This window comes from Drosophila elegans, unplaced genomic scaffold (assembly GCF_018152505.1).
Source record: "Drosophila elegans isolate 14027-0461.03 unplaced genomic scaffold, ASM1815250v1 contig_476, whole genome shotgun sequence".
Lineage (NCBI taxonomy): Eukaryota > Metazoa > Arthropoda > Insecta > Diptera > Drosophilidae > Drosophila > Drosophila elegans.
This window is the reverse complement of record NW_024545863.1, coordinates 21736990-21756974: the sequence shown is the minus strand read 5'-3', so window position 1 is coordinate 21756974 and position 19985 is coordinate 21736990. Positions and strand designations below refer to the sequence as shown.

The 19985-nt window shown below is 35.6% G+C and overlaps 3 protein-coding genes and 1 long non-coding RNA gene across 4 annotated transcripts; 2 read left to right on the top strand and 2 right to left on the bottom strand.

The window, feature by feature from the left end:
* Positions 1–6295: 6295 nt before the first annotated feature.
* LOC121467584 lies at positions 6296–8020 on the top strand. The gene is made up of 2 exons (XR_005977643.1): positions 6296–7162; positions 7419–8020. It is a non-coding gene; the product is annotated as an uncharacterized LOC121467584 (long non-coding RNA).
* A 1685-nt stretch (positions 8021–9705) lies between these two features.
* Positions 9706–9916, bottom strand: LOC108147256 (accessory gland-specific peptide 57Db). The gene has a single exon (XM_017273654.1). The coding sequence runs from the start codon at positions 9898–9900 to the stop codon at positions 9775–9777; it is 126 nt and encodes a 41-aa protein (XP_017129143.1). The 5' UTR covers positions 9901–9916; the 3' UTR covers positions 9706–9774.
* A 501-nt stretch (positions 9917–10417) lies between these two features.
* On the bottom strand, positions 10418–10826 carry LOC108147255 (accessory gland-specific peptide 57Da). The gene has a single exon (XM_017273653.1). The coding sequence runs from the start codon at positions 10809–10811 to the stop codon at positions 10632–10634; it is 180 nt and encodes a 59-aa protein (XP_017129142.1). The 5' UTR covers positions 10812–10826; the 3' UTR covers positions 10418–10631.
* Positions 10827–11237: 411 nt separating this feature from the next.
* Positions 11238–12825, top strand: LOC108147246 (lactosylceramide 4-alpha-galactosyltransferase). Its single transcript, XM_017273645.1, has one exon. It carries the CDS (start codon positions 11337–11339, stop codon positions 12546–12548), a length of 1212 nt encoding a protein of 403 aa, XP_017129134.1. The 5' UTR covers positions 11238–11336; the 3' UTR covers positions 12549–12825.
* The last annotated feature ends 7160 nt before the right edge of the window (positions 12826–19985 follow it).

Sequence of the window (19985 nt, the reverse complement as noted above, 5' to 3'; positions counted from 1 at the left end):
TTGCATGGGTCTGGGGCTTATTTACGGCACCGTCTGCCGCCAGTCAGCCATTCCCCCAGGGTTAAATTAAGAGCTCAAAGGGGACGGCGGTGGAGAGGGGAGGGGGGTGGTCAAAAAGGTCAGCCTCATGGAAAGTGCCTTTGAGCAGAGGTCACAAATTAAGCTGTCAGCTGGCAAATAACTTTTAATCATTTTATTAAAATGCACAAGGAAATGCTTGCCATTAATTGCTGCGGGCTTCCGGACGGATAAGCAGTATATTCTTGGTTTTTGCCTTTAAGTCGGAATTGAGGTCATCAGCATAATTTATGCTAAACATGTCAAGGCTTCTTATCCATACTCCAGGTATCGTGTTTTGCAACAACTACCTCACTTGCATTTGATTAGGTGGAAAAATAGCAAAAAAAAAACATAGTATACTTTTCAGAGTGTGCTCGCAGCTCTACAATCGTCGGCATGAACCCGGTTTCAGTATCGAATATTAGTATTTGGTCTCTACTTTTTATTAATATTAATATTTATAAGTTATATTTATCGGATGTATTTATTCTTAACATTTCTTCTATTTAAATAAATTTAAATATTTTGAAGAGTATACCAATTAACTATGGTAATTTTAATTTATTTTGGCAGAAAAGGAAAATAAACTTTTACATAATTTTAAAAATTAAATATTATTTGCTTGCGACTTTTTTAATAATTTGTATCATAACGTTAGTTTAGTTATCTACATTTAAAACCAATCATGTGTGGTAATTTTGATTTCAAACAGAATACCAGCCAGCCAAGGTTTTTATAGATCTAAGTTTTTAATTGTTTTCGAAAAAAATAATAACTTAAAGTATTTACCTGAACCAAAAGGTTTTGTTTGCACTGGAGAACTTCTAAAACACCCGACCTGCATTGCATTTCTGGTTGGTGTCCCTCAATCCATTTTCCTCTGGTTTTTTTTCGGCTGTCAAATTGTTCACCCGCCTGTCAACCGCAAGACACAACACAAAAAGAATTGGACAATTTGCTTGGATCTGGATCAGATTACTCTGGTGTGATCTTTTACTTATGTGAGGGGCAGAGTGAGTGGGCAATCAACGTCATGCGGCCGTCAGTGTTGCTGCGCGCCTGATGGATTGCCAGGGTTGCCCGGTGCGTTTAATAAGCAAAACACATTTTTGTATCGAAGTCTGGCCGTTTAAAGAACCGTAAAAATTAGCTTTTGCTCTGCCAGTTACTTTTCCTGCGGGCCATTTTGCCTTTGGCCTTGTGTGCTCGCCTTGACAAATGATGTTTGAAGGCAAAGTTAACTGGGGTGGTGTGTCGCTGGCCATTTGTGGCTTCCACTGCGCTCTAGAAAAAGCTAAAATTTATATAAAAATTTGAATTATGGCTGTGGGCAGCTTAAACCTTTTCCGTTTTTAGCTTTCAACAGAACTCTTTTGCTTTATTTGTATATTTTTCTGTGGGTCACCGCATAATAAATAACTGTGGATGTATTTTTTCCTTTTTGATACAACAGTTTTTCGTTTAATTTATGCAGGTTAAATTTGCACATTTTTTCCAGGACCGAGCCCATGTTTAGGGGCAATTATGGGGCTGTCAAATGTATATTTCGACAATTGCGGTACAAAGCTTTCTGGCAAGCTTTGAAGGAAAGGAAAAGGCATCCTCAGAGCTTTTCCTCCGACTTTTATCCTTCGCATTTTGTTGTCTTTTCATTAGGACAAAGGGACACTGTCCTTGGCCCGTCGGCTTCCTTAAGTTTGCCATGCACTTGAATTTTTGCGGGAGTTTTCATGGGCGAGAATGTGTTTTTTGTGTTTTTGTCCATTTCATGTCTTGGCCATAAATCGTAACTAAGGTCTCGGGATAGGAAGGATTCGGCGAGATGGTTTAATGCATATTTATACCACCTAAATGGCTAATGAGCAAAACGTGCCACACATGCAGCCAATTTTTGAGGCATGAATATGCGAAAACACGAAGAAAATACATTAATTAAATTTTCGGTAATGCCCGACGTCGACCAAGAACAAACTCAACAAGAAAGAAAGCAAACTTCGGCAAGCCGAAGTTCATATACCCTTGCAGCTATTGCAAGAATTAAACATTTTTGAAAACATTAAAATTATGATTTACTTTCGTATATGTTTAAAAACATTGAAGCTATGATGATTTGCAGCTCAATTATTTGATAGTTATTTTATATATTTTTATTATTTCTAAGGGAGCTATATGATATAGACGTCCGATTTTGATAAAATTTAAACCATAATTCTGAAATATTTAACCATCACTAAGTGTCGAAGAACTAAACAAAAAATTAAAAAACAGAAAAGTTATAATTTTTTTTCATTTATTTTTCCGGTTGTTCCTATGGGAGCTATATGATATAGTCGTCCGACTTTGATGAAATTTAAACCGTAAATCGGAAATATGTAACCATTACTAAATGTCGAAGAACTAAACAAAAAATTAAAAAACAGCAAAGTTATAATTTTTATACCCTTGCAGAGGGTATTATAATTTCAGTCAGAAGTTTGCAACGCAGTGAAGGAGACATCTCCGACCCTATAAAGTATATATATTCTTGATCAGCATCACTAGGCGAGTCGATCTAGCCATGTCCGTCTGTCCGTCCGTCTGTCCGTCTGTCCGTCCGTTTATATGCAAACTAGTCTCTCAGTTTTAAAGCTATCTGCATGAAACTTTCCCAAAAGTTGTCTTTCTATTGCAGGTAGTATATAAGTCGGAACGAGCCGGATCGGACGACTATAGCATATAGCTTCCATAGGAACAATCGGAAAAATAAATGAAAAAAAATTATAACTTTGCTGTTTTTTAATTTTTTGTTTAGTTCTTCGAAATATAGCAATGGTTAAATATTTCAGAATTATGGTTTAAATTTCATCAAAATCGGACGACTATAGCATATAGCTCCCATAGGAACAATCGGAAAAATAATTGAAAAAAAATTATAACTTTGCTGTTTTTTAATTTTTTGTTTTGTTCTTCGACATAAAGCAATGGTTAAATATTTCAGAATTATGGTAAAAATTTCATCAAAATCGGACTACTATAGCATATAGCTCCCATAGGAACAATCGGAAAAATAAATGAAAAATAATTATAACTTTTCTGTTTTTTACTTTTTTGTTTAGCCCTTCGACATAAAGCAATGGTTAAATATTTTCGATTTACGGTTTAAATTTCATCAAAGTCGGACGACTATATCATATAGCTCCCATAGGAACAATCGGAGAAATAAATGAAAAAAAATTATAACTTTTCTGTTTTTTAATTTTTTGTTTAGTTCTTCGACATTTAGTAATGGTTAAATATTTCCAATTTACGGTTTAAGTTTCATCAAAGTCGGACGACTATATCATATAGCTCCCATAGGAACAATAAAAAATATAAAATAACTATCAAATAATTGAGCTGCAAATCATCATAGCTTCAATGTTTTTAAACTTATACGCAAGTAAATTATAATTTTAATGTTTTCAAAAATGTTTAATTCTTGCAATAGCTGCAAGGGTATATGAACTTCGGCTTGCCGAAGTTTGCTTTCTTTCTTGTTTTCATTTATTTTTCCGATTGTTCCTATGGGAGCTATATGCTATAGTCGTCCGACTTTGATGAAATTTAAACCGTAAATCGGAAATATTTAACCATTACTAAATGTCGAAGAACTAAATAAAAAATTAAGAAACAGCAAAGTTATAATTTTTTTTCATTTATTTTTCCGATTGTTCCTATGGGAGCTATATGCTATAGTCGTCCGATCCGGCTCGTTCCGACTTATATACTACCTGCAATAGAAAGACAACTTTTGGGAAAGTTTCATGCAGATAGCTTTAAAACTGAGAGACTAGTTTGCATATAAACGGACGGACAGACGGACGGACAGACGGACAGACGGACGGACAGACGGACAGACGGACAGACGGACATGGCTAGATCGACTCGCCTAGTGATGCTGATCAAGAATATATATACTTTATAGGGTCGGAGATGTCTCCTACACTGCGTTGCAAACTTCTGACTGAAATTATAATACCCTCTGCAAGGGTATAAAAAGACGCTGTAACTTTTACAAGCAAACGGTACAAGTCGGTAATCAGCAGGAGAAAAACGGGGAAAACCGAGGGAACTATAAAGAAAATAATGTCGGGCCATGTGTGTCAGAATTCTGATTGAGAATTATGCCAGAGAAAACAACGGGAGCGAACGAATGTGCGATAAGATTTCCCCTTGCATTATTTATAAGAATAAAAACCGAATAATGAAGCTTCATAAAAATTCCAGGGCTCAAGCAACATAGCGGATATTACAAACAAAAGATAATAATATAATGAGCAATAAGCCAAAGGCAAATAATAAAGGCCATCTGCAGAAAATGCTTCGTAGCTTGGCCCGAGACCGCAGCAGGATTCAATTATGTGCGATAAACAGAAGTCATTAAATATTAAAGTGCTAATGGAAAAGGAATCGGTGCCCATACCAAAGATGACGATTTCTCGGAATAATAAACCGGCTTAAGGGACGCGGTAACAAGGAAAACTAACAAGCAAAAAGCTGGGAGTGAAGGGTGAAGATGGACAGAAGTACTGGGGATGGAAAACAATTTAATGACCAACTGACGTCTTTTAAAAACAAGGCCATGAAAGAGGGAACAACTAAGGACAAATATTTATTGATGCACAGAATTATAAATTTCCGTTCAAAAATATGTTTCCTTTCAATTTAAAAGAAAAAAGGTGATTTCAAAATAGAAACCATTATTAATACCACTTTCATTTTCTTAAAAAAAGAGATAGATGTCATTAGCGTTTGATTATTAAAACCTGAAGCCCTACTGATTTTAGGATTTATATGTTTTACATTTATTTCTCTATGACATGTACAAAAGTTACAAATACAATTTCTACTTAATTTTTTTTTTTCAAAAAAATGCTTTTTGTCTGAAATTGTAAACGAGTATTTCTTTTTCCCCTATCTCATATGTATATTTTTGCGACGACAGGCATATTTTCAGGTCCTTTGATTTGTGTACAAGCTTAATTTTATGTCATACTCTATTATTCATGCATAAAAAGGAGTCCCTACCACAGTGCTTTGGGGCTAATTTTACGCTCCTCTTACTCTGCATTATTAGATTATTACGTTCCGGTTTTAGGGTTTAGCTACGCAAGGATATTTAATGTTTTGTGGGAAAACAAATATACATTCGTTGTGACCTTATTTCCTTGGTAATGCGTTGCTTAAACAGTAATGAACAAATCCATCAAATTCGGAACTGTTGTCAACAATACAGGTTGATTAGAGCCATTAACAAATTGGAACGTAATTCGCCACGCTTTACTAACAGGAATTTAATCTGAGATTTTAGCCTTGCACATGCAAATCAGTGATGTTGCAGCCGCAAAATAAACTGCTCCCATTTCTGATTTCACCAGGGATGAGAAACGAAATTTGAAATCTGTGTTAATAAAATTTGAAATTTATAAAGTATTTTTAAGACTTTTTTTCATTATGATATCGGTTTAATTTAGTTATCGATTGAATCTGACTGCCAAGGTCGATACCATTTTATTTTGGGTTTTCTATTTGTTTTTTTACTTGGCTTTGTTACAGTGTTTTCTGTTTTCCAGTGGCTGACAATCTTGTCCATTAAGGTCTCACAGTTATTCGGCATAGTTAAAATAATATCCAGCGAACTAACTTCAGTTTGCCTGATACAAAACAAAATGTTGTGCAGGTTCTTATCAAAATCGTTCAGCATTCGATTCGCTGCCAGTATTTTTCTAATTGAAATATATATTTTTTTTATTTATTTATATTTTACCAGCTGTGAGAATCAAACAAAAGCTGAATTAAGCCAAATTTTTTATACCCATATCATGTAGTTAACCGAAAGGGAAACAATTGCTAAAATCCACCTTATAGCCTGCCTTTTAACAAGGTGTTCGAAACACTCGTTAGCTTTCATGACAAATGGACTAGTTACACTTATAAAAGTAATAAGTACTATATGATAATAAGCCTTATTTTTCTCACTAGTATTTTTTTGATTGCAATGTTTTCTAAAAACTAGAATTTGATTACAACGCCCTCGTGTTTTTTTTTGAATAAGGTTTTGCATCACTGATCCAATTGCCAAAAAGTGCGGAGCAATCGTGAGCGGAACCAAACCGCGAATCTCTAAACCGAAACCAAATTTTAAATGCATGTAATTGTTATATAGAGGAGCGTTAGCCAAACAAATTTTGCGTCACTTTTGTGGCTTCACCTGTGGTTGTCAGCGGCAGGTGTTTCCCTCGCATGTGTGCTGCACTTTCCAGCAAATAAATTATAAATAAAACACATCGACGTCCACACGAAGTGCTGTCATGATTTTCCTGAACCCCACAGAAGCTCTTTGCTTGTGCGGGGTGACCAGGTTAAATATATCCCTTTTTTCGGCGTCCCCTCAACGCTGCGGATGCTTTATTTATGCCATGAATAAATGCAAATTTCTCAACGCCGCAGCAGATTTTGCAACATATGAGAAAGAAAAGCGGATGGGAGCGGGGCCAAACGGAAAAGGGACTCCGTAGCGTGTCCTTTGCATAATAATAACTTGTAAATGTCATGTAGCGTAACCGTGTCCTCTATCAAAAAATAAGAAGAAAAAATGTTGAAAGTGAAGTTCTCCATTTGGGATCGTGTGCCGTATGCGAATTAGCATTTAATATGGGACATAGGGCCAGAAACATTAACATTGCTAATACGCTCCAGTGTCTTCAAAGGAAAATGGCCGGCTAAGAAATTGAAGTGATTGCAGTAAACTGCAACAAGTTGAAAGCGAAAAAATAAACACCAACGAACGCAAAAAAGAAAGGTAAACATTAATATTGCTCTCTGTTTGCTTTTCCCATAGAACTGTGTGATTAGTTTAGGTTCTCAACCTTTGGCAAACCTTATCGACGCCACTAATTGACCGGAAACGAGGAAAATTGATTTATTTGCCTTGGCTCAAGGTCGTCAAGGGCTCATTATTGTGATTAAAGCTGGGCACATAATCAATGGCAAGTGATTGGTCGAGAAGCGATTTCCGTAATTCAAGCAATTTGTAAATTAGGTTTGACCTGATATAAATGAAACGAGTTTTGGTGACATTGCGGTAAGAATTTACGCTTGCTTAAAGAAGTATTTTCTTCGGTATTAATAAAACTTTATTATTTATATTCAAACAATTGAGTAGAATAAAGTTTTTAATATATTTTAACGAGCATATACGTAAACTAAAAAAGCTACTCTATTAAAATTGTAATTATGTTTCGATTTTGTAGTTTATTTAAGCCACAGCCAATTACAAACATTAATCTTGTTTAAATGTATTTGTTGATCTCGTCCATGAAATTTTGTCATTTTCTTAGCAAGCAAACGCCTGAAAACGCAAGCCCAATCAACAATCGTTTCCCATTTTGGATGGCATTAAATCGGAAATAAGGGGAACTTTAATTATTTATGGGACTGAAGGAGTCTGGCCCAGTCAATGGCATAAAACGGAAAATTTGTTGCCCACCAACAACTCACTATCGCCAGAACCATTGGGCAATTTTTGCATTGGCAAGCGTTTTTGGACCAAAGACAGCGCGCCACTTGTGTGCGATACGTTTGCAACAAAGACAGAAACGAGTCTCTAAAAGCGAGAGAGAAGACAGTCATATACGGAAAGCCATTTGAAAACTATTACGCCCAGGAGATTCATTCAAGTAGTGCGGCATTTATAACTCAAATGTTGCCCAAGTAACAAAAAGCCTAAAAACTCGAGCGCAGCAGCAGGAGTTCAACTGTGGCGAAGGGTTTGCAGCCCGGCAGACAGGGATGAGCAACTGGAAATTGGCCAATTGTATTTTATTTGTACTTTATTATTGTATAATAGGTTCGAATAATCTTTGACCATTTATAATGTTTCTGTGTAAATGGCAATAAACATATCTATGGGTGTAACTGTATATAGATATTTAAATTCAAACCGTTGAAAAAATATTATTTAATTTGGATTAATCAACTTATCAAATGTACATGAAGTGCGTTTTTCAAATTCGTATTGGAAGGATGTAAGAAGTTTAGTTTAGAAGAAATTCGTTAACTTGCATAAGATTTAAGCACGACCAATAACTATCTAAAAGAAAATCTTTAATGTTTATTATCCCTTATTTTTATCACTATAATTAACTAAAGTCTCAAGATATTCTACACAGAATCTAAAAAAAGCCTTTTCATATAAATTTCAAATCACAATCGAAACTTTGCCATCTCTAGCAAAGGGAATAACAAACTATGGCAGGAAAATGAAGAAACTGTGGAAGCATCCGAGGCAATGCTAAAAACGGCAACTCTGAATGGCATTCTCTCTGCTTGCTTTTTATTAGAATGTGTCCATGGAGACGTGGGCGCCAGCCATTGTCTGGCTGCCTTCCCCACCATGAATCTCTATCGCTCTCTGCACGAGTATATATTGTATAATATGTATTGTGCCTGTGCAGTTTGCTATACATTTCTTAGCACGTAGTTATCTATGGCACCAACTAGAACAACACTGCCACTTGAAACAACAATAAATAGTTTGTTGAAAACGGAAAAAACCTAGACGCTTGTATATGTGTACAACTCCCTATTCCGCCATAAAAATAAAAGAGGTAAGTCCCAGAAATAAGATATGGACGCAAAATCTCTTTATTTAGTGGCAAAAAACATCAAAAGAACAACGACAACTAATAGTATTTAAAGCATTCTTGTTTCAAGCAATTAAAAGTCATGTACCTTTATAAACGTAAATTGAATTAGCCCCACGTTTATTATATACATTGCGATAACACATATAATTTACAGATTTATTACATTTAAAAGATTTTGATTTTTATAATTTATAAATATAAATAAACAAACTAAGTAATGCAGAGAAACATGTACTTGTTAAATTATGGGAAAATGAAGCATTTGGTTTTTAAGGAATCATTCCTAGTGCTATTTGTAGAAATCTTAAAACAACATGTATTTTTTGTATTCTTGATTTGATTAATTGAATTATGTTCCTTACTCAGTACCAAAACAGATTTGTAGTGTTTATGTGAATAATGTTCTTGTTTTGTGAATGGGCCAAAACCACAACGACTAACGAACTTAATTTTTTACCAGAGACGTTTGAATGTGAATCGAAACTCAAAGTTTTACCCGTTCAAATGGCTAGTTGCATAACCAAAGCGAATCATTAAATCGTCTTAAGCCATTACCATTTTTAAACAATTTACTAAACAATGCTACTAAACGTAATTTGCATGGCCTTAAAAAATCAGAAGGCTAAATATTAATGTTCATATTTAGGTGCAAATTCATAAGAAAGCTTTTAATGTTCATTTTATAAATAAAAGGTAATCAAAGCATCAATAAACATACTTAATGAAGATAGTGACAAAATGTTAATGTATTTTTACCAATTGATAGTAAACTGGTTTTATTTAATGGCACAACTAAATTTTGAGATATGAGTTGTTACAATACAAAATGGGACTATTTTATTAACGGTGGCTTTTTAGATGTTTTAATAGTACATGAAAAAGCGACTCCGACTGAAAACAGAAATATAATGGATAATGGTGAATACCTGTCAAGCTTCAATAACAAATGCATAACTTTGTTTGAATAAAACAGGCATAGTTTCTATGTGCAAACCATTAGGATATCTTTTTATTGATTGCCAAGACTCAAATATTAGAAAAATCTTATTTATCTGGAGACGGGAGCACCACTATTAATGTGGATAACGTTCTTGTTTTCGTTTACCTTGCCTTCTTGTGCTTGGGCCAAGGCCAACGTAGCCAACAGGAGAACAAATCCACCAAGGAATTTCATGTCTACCAGTCAAGATTGAAAGTAATACCAGGCTAGGTGATACGACTATTTATAAGACAAATGTTGTATAAGTGGCACAAATCCAATTTTCACACAAAATTTACATTAGAGCTTGTCAAAACTAGGAAAAATTAACCGCTGACATTTTCTATAAACAAGAATTTAGCTCCGATATTTTCTGGGTTTTAAAAAAAACCAGATTCAAATTTCCAATTAAACAAACCAAAGACATAGCACGATAGGGGCGAATTTGAATTTTGAAATCTAAAAAATCCTCCAGATATCAAACCAAATAGAGTTACAGGCGGATTGTTAAGGTTAATAGCTTATGAGAATCTAAAATGTTCCATCTTTAAGATATACCGATGTAATTATGTATGTTAAATTATGAGGTGTATTTATTTCGAAAGCTAAGGACCCTTATGTTATACCTATTTGATAAAAGAAAGTATGCAAAATTTCTTATGCTAAAACATTCTTATAGAAATTACGACTATTAGGAAATATACAAGGCATATACAAAAATTCGACATTTTTTTTTGCTAAAACCTTCAATTATTTACAACCGAAAAACCAATTATAGGCCATTCCGCCAAGCTGTCATTACATAAACTATTATCACACCATTAAATATAGATTTAGGAAACATTACATTTTAAAACATTTACAATGATAAGGGGAGCTACATTTTTTAAAAATAAATAAGCCTGTAAGGTCAAACGACAAACGGTTTATTTGGCTGCGGGGGCGGCACCAGCGGCAGGGGCAGCTTGAGCGGCGGGAGCGGCAGGAGCGCCGGCTGGCGGTTTGCCAATGACAATGATATTGTGATTAGTATTCAAGGCCGACGATTGTCCGCTGACCATGGCTACAACAACCACCAAAGCGACGAAAAGAGCAAGGAACTTCATATCTGCCAGTGGGAAAACTCGAATTGAAAACAATGCGGAAATTCGTGCCCATTTATATAGGTGTAAGCTGACCGCTAAGTGAAATAAATCTTCGCATTGGTCATACCTGACATTTTCTGGTGTGTCGACTTGAAAAAAATGTTTAAAGGTTAGATCAAGTTTTCCCTTACCTAAAGAAAAAACCTTTCTATGAAAGTTTTACACAAGTTTTATTCAACATAAAGATACATATTTTGTTAATAGTAAGTTGCTCGTTTTTAAATGGGAGCACAACATTTTTTTATAGAGAATCCTTAATGCTGTGAATTTGTAGATGAACTAAAAAAATAATTTTTTAGTGGGAGCCAAACCCTCTAAAATTTGCTAAGTTACCAAAAGGGTTTAAATTATAGGATACATGTTAAAGAGTCTATAAAAATATAAAAAATTTCGATTATAATCACAATTTTGTTGTGCCAGGTGGAACAAATTCAGCTTAAAGCGAACCGCAATAACGTGCTGGGAGTGCAGTCGAAAATTCTCGCAATGAAAGTGGCGAGAACGCTAACCGTTCTAGGTTCCCTAGTTATTATACTTGGCCTTATATTAACATACAACTGGATGACAAATCGTAGGCCCATCCGAGCCATAGCCAAAGAACATATAAACCCGAATCATAAGCCGAAGAAAGCACTTCCTCTTCCAAAAAAACCAATTCAAAAAAAGGCAAACAAACCCAAGAAAACAGTGAAGCATCAAAAGGTGAAAAAGCAACACAAGCCGCTGACCCATAAACCCAAATTTAAAACGAAAAAGGGGGCTAAGGTTCCTGCAATTCCCCTGCTGGATATTCTTAAGGCAAAAAATCAGCCGAGACGTGGGAAAAGTATATTCTTTCATGAAACCACTAATTTCCGGAGGGACGAGAAGGTCCGACTGGTCCAATTGACGGCCCGCGAGGCGTGTGCCATTGAGTCGGCCGCCCTTTATAACCCACGCTTCACTGTATTTGTGCTCTTCGCAGGTGCCACTCATCGCCTATCAAGTGGTGATCCGCTGATCAAGGCTTTAAGTCGATATAAGAACATAAGACTTAGGCATCTGAATGTGGGGCGGTTTGTAGCCGGTACTCCCATTGAAAAGTGGCTGAAAAATGGAAAACTGTTCAAATCCAAATATCTATTTTCGCACGTCTCCGATCTTTTGCGCTACGTTACCCTATACAAATATGGTGGTTTGTACTTGGATCTCGATGTGGTGGTTCAGCGAAGCCTGGAGGATATGCCACCGAATTTCACGGGGGCTGAGAGTAATAAATCCTTGGCCTGCGGCGTCATGAAAATGTCCTCCACCGGTTTGGGCCATAAGATTGCCAGCTTGTGCCTGCGGGATCTGCAGGCCAACTACGATGCCAATAAATGGGGCAGCAATGGGCCCGGGGTCATAACCAGAGTGGCTAAAAAGCTGTGCAACACCGATACAGTCACGACAATGATCAATAACCCAAAACGCTGCAAGGGCTTTAAGGTTTTCAATCCAAAAGCCTTTTATACCATTCCCTGGCTACAATGGAAGGATTTCTTTCAACCCAATAGACTAAATGTAACCATGAAAAGAATTTCAAAGTCTCCGGTCATTCATGTTTGGAACAAGTTCTCACGCGGCTGGAAACTAAAGACAAAGGACAATTGTGCTTACACCAAATTGGCCAAAACACACTGCCCAAAGTCATTTGGGGCAGCGGGAACCTATTTCTAGATCAATTTTGTTTAGTTCTTAGTTTTTTCTGGTAAAAATCTAATTCGTTAAGTAAAAAATCTATTAAAAAATGTTAATGAAGTTTACATGAACAAGTCGTACTTGATCAGCATAAGAAACCCCACTATATTAGCATTTATACAATTTTAGAGAGACATCAAATGTTATTTTTTTAGATAAATAATTGTTTGATATTTTTAAAGATGATTTATTTACATAGCAACCAATTTGAAGAACTACTAAGCAAAATATTTAAGTAAAATTTTTATTCAAATTCACACCAAACTCATCCTAACATTTAAAGAATAAGCATACCAAAAGCATAAGTAATTATCTTAAATTTCTGACAGATTGCTAAAAACAATACATTCAAAGAAAAATTAAACCAACTGGACAGACAGACAATTGTCCAAATTGTCCATTGAAATATTCATAATAAATTCCGAGAATTGGTTGTCATGGCGCAATGAACAACTAATTAATTATTACCAAATAAAGTCCAAGCAAATAGCCAAAAGCAATTTTAGCCTGGGCATTATTAACATTTTTGAGGATATCTCGCAGCGCTTTCAAGTTTTGAATAAATATTTTCGGATCATTAAATGTGAGTCAGACAGTGCTTTATTTATGCAAAACGCAATTTCTCAATTTATTTATAACTTATATTAAAATTCAAAATATTCAGGGGCCAGTGGAAAGTGGATTTAGCAAACAGGAGTGGCAGGAACTAATGCCTGAATTTATTGTGACTTTTGGCACTGCCAGCAACAGCTGCTCCACATTACGGGTGACACCCAAAAACTCGAATCCACCCAACTAAAATAGAGAAAAAAAGAACAGAGCTCACACATGTGACTCCTGCTCAGTTTTATCTGCTGCGCTGCACGCGGCACATTTGCATATTTCGTGCACAGGAGGATCTGAGTTTTTATTTTTATTTCATTTTTATTAATGCGAAAAATGTAATTTCAAGCATTTGCAACTGCAGCGGACCCTTGGGGACACAGTCAACCTAAAAAATATAAAAAATTTGGCATGTAGGAATTTGCGAATATTTCATGGAACGAAATTCATTTATAACCCCTTGAACACATCAGGTTTGACTTTAAAGTGAGAATGTTTCAGTTTGCTAAAATTAAAGTTGTATCCGTTTTGTTTTTTCCTAATGTTGCTTTCTACATTTGCTTAGCTCGTTTATATTGAATTCTTGTTTCTCAAAACCGCAATATTTTTGGTTTTGATTTGCATTAATTGTGATGATAAGACTTTATTAATTTTTTTTTAATCGGAGTTCACCTAGAAATAAAACTTTTTATTTAATTTTTTTTTATGCTAAAAAAATCTCTATAAATATAAATTTTAATTCTATTAACATTTCTAAGAAAATTTTAATTGATTTGTTAAAAAGTTTTCTTCGAACCGAAATTAGTTATTCACGTATAGAAATTTATTGATTGATTTCAAGCTAATTTATAAAAGGATTTAAGTTCTGACTTCTAAGCAAAAATGCTTAGAATTTTCTTTTGTTTTTCTTAAATTAAGAAAAGAACGAACACTTATTTTATTTTAGAAGCTTAAAATGGCTCGAACATTTCTATGTTTATATTAATGTCCCAGAAAATCTCACTTTTGCAGTAACAATTATTATTGCAATCAAATCACTTGATTAGATTTTGCCCTTTTAGACTCGGTCTGCCGGTTCACTCTTAACTTTTGGCTTATGTCATGTCCACAGGGTCAACATGAAATTCGGCTCTGTTACTTTCATTTGCATTTGTCACGCTCGTTAGTCTTTCGGAATTCCCATTGGGAAATACGTAGTTTCTGATATCCAATGACAGTCACGTGACCGGAATTTCGCCCTGGGCCAAACAAAAACTAACGCCGAGCGCAGTTCAAGTAATGCTTACTAAGCTGAAAAGTTCTGCTCTCGTCCTAGAGCAGGCATATAAATGTGTTTTTTTAACTAATGCACAAGCTACAGCATTAGAGAATCACACTCCTTCAGCTCATAAATAAATATAAAAATTACTGTAATAGTTTTCAGCTTTTGGTTTTACTTGGCAGCGAGCAACGTATAAATGCCAAAGAAAATCTCTCTGACTGAAATCCGTTGGCTTTATCTAAGCACTGGTAATAGGATAAAAAGTCCTAGAATTTCTTGGTTACAATGCAACGGGCTGAATGAAGGACTCTGTGGCAAGAAATGATTCGAAGTGGAATGAGAACAAGGGTAATAAAGTATAAATCTTTAAGTAACATAGCAAATACCTCAAAACACCCAACTCGGCCGAAAGGTTCGAGTAAATCAGGTCGGGAAAAATAATTTATAATTGCTTATTGTAATCATAAGCTAAAGATAAAAATTACAAGAAAATAATTCATTTTAAGCTACAAACTAATTCATTTATTGGTGTTTAAGTTAAGAAAATTGTATTCAAGTTATTTTCAAAATTCGTTTCATTTTAAACTCGCACCTGTATCTTGTGCGACGAAAGCACAATCTACAATTTAAACGAAACTCCCGATCAACTTGATTAAATTTCAACAATGATTGCACAGCGAATTGAATGGTGTGGCACATTGAAATTTAGGGAAAGAGCGGTCGGAATGATTATTATTGTAGCAGTGGCCACACTCGCAACAATAGCAGAAGAAGAAAGCAGGAGCGGAAAAATAAAAAGCCAAATATTTTCATGGCTGCCACAAGGAAGTGGCCAAAAGCGCACTTTTCATAATATCTTTCATTTTATGGTCGGCAGCGGGAAACATGCAGCCAGCCAGCTGAAAATTCAAATGAATACCAAATTCCGGCACACTCTTATGCGCGCAATGCCACAAAGGCTTTTTCAAAAATTTCCCATCCCCTCCAGATCTGGGAAAACGCCAGTCGACTAACCCCATCCGGTCTTGACTGCGGAAACAGCTGTTTCCTTTGCACTGGCACACAAACAACTCCTGACCCAATACCCCGAATCCGAAGAAGATACGGCGAAATTATTATTACACTTATGCCAATTCAGCGAATTTTCCATGTGCCTTTCTGAACTCCTACCATGAGGAGGTTCGAGGTTGAAAACTTCAGCTTGCCTAGCTTAATAAAAGCGCAAAAAATGAGCTCATAAATTTTAAATTCGACACTGAGTATGCCACAAAAATTAAATTTAAAAATCTTTATGATTTAACTTCGCGGTTCTTTGTTTTTTGTCGGAACTGAAAGTTTGTGTTCTGCAAATAATTAAATCTTTCTGGAAATAAAATACTTTAGTAAAACTACGTTATTATAAAATAGCTAACTAAAAGAAACACTGAAATAAATTATTCTCTAAAAATTACTTATTTAAGGAAATACATTGGTAGTTATTTTGTAGGAAAGTAACATCTCTAAATTAATACCGTATATAGAGGGCATAAGCAAAACAAAGTAGTAAAAAAGGGAACTAAGGCACAGGAAGGCCAAGAAATGTTCGTTCAGAGGAAAATAAATGAGCTCTGGCCATAGAACTTAAAGTTTGGACCGATGCGACGCAAAAGCGCCCTTCCGCTAATTTTGTATGCAGCCCACACAAATCTTGTCATTATTAAAGACTCCGAACTCAACCTCAAGCTGGACTTTGCGGCCGAACTGGTGTCTGCTTTTTGCTCGTTTGATTTGCTCCATTAATTTTGAGCGGAGTTCTGGCCCGGCAAAAAGTTCTGTGACAGCAAAAGTGGGATCTTGTAGGGGCCGTTGATTTGTGTGGCGCTTTTCTGGGTGATTAAGTCATTCATCAGGCGGCGGCGACGGACTAAGAGGCCATTTTCTTAACGCGGTTTTCTAATGAAGCGTCATGCCGAATAATTAGAGGTTGCGTCCTGCCCTTGGCTTATCTAGTCGCCAATATTTCCACTCACTTTTTTCAATTAAAAAGTTTCGCCTTTGTCATGGTTACGCAATAAATTTACAGACTTCGCCGGGCCATAAGGCGTATGCGTAATAAGCATTCAATGATTGGGCACACAGAGCGGATCTAAGCCCATTTAATTAGTATTAATAATGATTCTGGACTAGGGACCAAGCTGTTGCCGTGCAACCTGCTACAAAAAGGAAAGGGTGGGATTGAACAGACGGGAAAAGAGATTATGCTTAAAAAAATTAAAGCAACGTAAAGTAAAAGTTCAAAATAATTGACCGACTTTAATAACTCTTTTTGTATTTTTAATTCTTAAGGTTTTTCCGTTCGTTTTACGTTGTCTAATTTTAAAAACATATATCGCAAACTTTTTGTTTTCCAGCATTTTTAAGGTTTTAAAAATTCTATTATTTGTAAATTAAATTACCCAAACCAAAAAAATTAATTTTGAATTTTATGTTTTTAATTTTAGAACTGAATAAGCTTAATTTTACTCAGAAGTTTCTTGTTTATATTGACAAACAAGTTTTAAAAATTGATGTACTTTTTCTGAGTGGACCATTGGGTGTGGGTGGCATAGCATCTATGAAGGTCGACGCTAAGTAGTTTAGTTCTGCCATTGGCATGCTCAGCAGTGCAAATGCCTTGATAAACGTTGCAAGCGAACCCTGGCTATAATTTTATAGCTCACAGCATATTTATTTCGCAGGAACTGAACACAATGAGGGCGAAGGCTTCTTTGTTGACTTTCCCCCATTTTATTTCATTCATTGTTTTACTTGGCATGGCTCCCAGCTTCGTTGTAAGCAAATTTGCTTATTTATTGTTAAACTTGAAACCCGTCCAGAGGGGGAGTAAAAGTTGAAATACTATCGACTCAACAGAAGTTTTAAGTGCCCCAAATTAAGGTTATAGTTAATTAAGATTGCAGTTGAATGAAAGCCAAATGATAGTAACAAGTAATTAAATTCTACACAGGAACTTCGTAGGTTAAATAGTTTTAGTGTATGAATAATACGAATTTTAATTACAATAAAGGTAATTAAAATGTGCAGTGATAAATAAAAATTAAAGTGCCATGAAGGTAAGCCTCTTTAAACCATGTTTTATTAGTTCTGCTTAGCATTTGTCCAAAATAAGTCAAAACTTGACAAAAACACCCTAACATAATCCCTATCAAACAAGCTTCTTTCCGTTCTCTCATGAACTGTAGTAACTCGGTCCGAACATCCTTTGGCAAGCTCACATATCTCAGCACTTTACAGCAAGGGATGATATCACGTACCAAATAGTTGCACTTACAGGGGGGTACAAGGCAAAGCGGGCGTTTCGCTATTTTACACCTATGCAGGTGGGATGTATTAATTTCCAAGCTGCTTGTTGATACTTTTGCAGCACTTTGCGTTGACATTCTTTGGAAATTTGTTGTCTTGTTTGTCCCAGTTTGTTTCTCTGTCACATCTCCGCTGTTCGTCCTGTTTTCATTATTAATACGCCGACTGCCTTTTGTTTGCCGCCCCGCGTTTCTAGCAACTTTCCACTCTAGAAATTTGAGCCAAGTCGCTTAGCTTTGTATTCGTGTTAGTGACAGAAATTATTCTTGTTGACACATAAAAATTGTTTAACCCTTTTTTTCGTGACATGAAAAATGACAGGAAATGATAAAATGTTTTCGTACGTGTGAGTGTGAGTGAAGCATTTGGCCAAAACATTTCCGAGACATTGATGTATTTGGGTCAGATGCTGTGAGTATATTTTTTCTTTCAAGGGAAAACCCAGAAAAATGCTCAAGATATATATACACACATTCCGGCTCATTAATAGCGCTGAAATTTGCATAGCTAATTGCTTTTTAATTGTTGTGTTTGGAATGTTCAATTGCAGCCGAAAGATATATAAATATATATATATTTTTTTTTAGGGCTTAGTTCATTTCTTAATCTGGGCACGTTTTATGGCAGAAGTGTCTTCATTTTGTTTTCATTTTATGCTGGGCTGTGCCCCATTAGGCAAATAGAGTTTGCAGCTTGGCTAATGAAGCATAGTTTTGAGATTCGCCACGCCCCCACCCAGCCCACTCAGACAGACTTCAATTAGCCTGCCAGCAATGGCTGAATTTTTATTTTACTCTCTGTTTTGTTTTTCAAGCACTTTCCTTTTTTTTTTGGTTGCCTCTTGCGGTCATTAAAACTAATGGCAGCTGGCTTTCAAAATCCCACACTTGCCCTCAGGCCGAATGGACCGACCAACTGGATATATCATTTGACCAACAAGCCAAACAAACTCACACACAAGTTCACAAACAAAATAATACAAAACGATCAAAAAAATAAAAAAAAGGGGCCAAAGTTTTGTTTGGCTGGCATGCGGCCACAAAAGAGCAGTAAATTAAAATTTGCTCGACATGAAATTGAAGCGGCACAGCGATGCTCTTTACCACCCTTTCCCAATTTCAATTTTTGCTGTGCAAATTTATCAATTTTTGACGCTCCTGCCTGGACCCGTTCAATCTGATTGCAAATGCAGTTGCCTCTAAAATATCAGAGCACAAGTGTTAATAAATATTTATATTTTTGCGGAATATATACAGGTGTAAACATTTTACTCAACATTTAATTTCTGATGAGAGTGGGAGTTTAATTTATTTCCTGATGATGTGTAGAGCTGTTTCATTGCACTATTGTCGTAACTATTGGTCCCAAGAGGATAATAAATATTTTTTGACTGCAGTTTATGGAATTTTTTTCAAGTTTATTTTTAAAATATCAGCAGAAAATATTTACTATTGTCAACAGTAAAATAAAGTATATTCAACCAATAAGCAATATCTTATGCTAATAAGAAATGCGAAATTGGCAACATTTATCTGCAATTTTAATTTTGTGCTTCATTCATTCAAAAAAATCAAGCGCATGTTGACATTCGACCATATTGTATTAAAGAGAAGAGTCAGCCATTTTTATAATAAACCTTGCAAAAACAAAGTAATCGTTACAACATAAAAAAAGTACAAAATTATTTTTAAAATCAACGCTTATTCCTGGGAATAGTTCCAGAAAAATAGTAATTTATGACACCTACTGTCAATAGCTCATTCAATATTCGACGAGTTCTACTTGAATTTCCCAACGATCGCCTGCAGTTGGAGTTCACTTGACCCACTGCACTTTATTGGCTTCTGTCTCCGGTTTGTTTTTCCGTAGATTTGGCCTGCGGCAAATGCCCGAAGGACCATGTAGTTTACGTGGTCAAAGTTCTACGTTCCCGGCCAACTGCCATGCAAAGCAGATTTTTGCCAAAAATAGCAGACCTTTGGCCACTTTGCAATCGGCACGCGTGCACAGATTAAACAGGCAAAAAAAAGGAAGAATAGCTTGCGGCAGCGGTCAAACAAACAATTTTAAAGAGGTCCAATCAATTATCAACTTGAGTCCACTCTGTTCTTACCACAGTTCCCGTTAAGCGACCATTTCCGCAACGATTATTCAATGTCAACTAAAAAGTTGCAAAAACGTTCGAAAAACCAGCAAAAGCAATTAAAAGC

Excerpts from the sequence above, each read along its gene's own strand:
- LOC108147256 (XM_017273654.1), bottom strand. The coding sequence starts at position 9,900 with ATGAAATTCCTTGGTGGATTTGTTCTCCTGTTGGCTACGTTGGCCTTG.
- LOC108147246 (XM_017273645.1), top strand. The coding sequence starts at position 11,337 with ATGAAAGTGGCGAGAACGCTAACCGTTCTAGGTTCCCTAGTTATTATA.
- LOC108147255 (XM_017273653.1), bottom strand. The coding sequence starts at position 10,811 with ATGAAGTTCCTTGCTCTTTTCGTCGCTTTGGTGGTTGTTGTAGCCATG.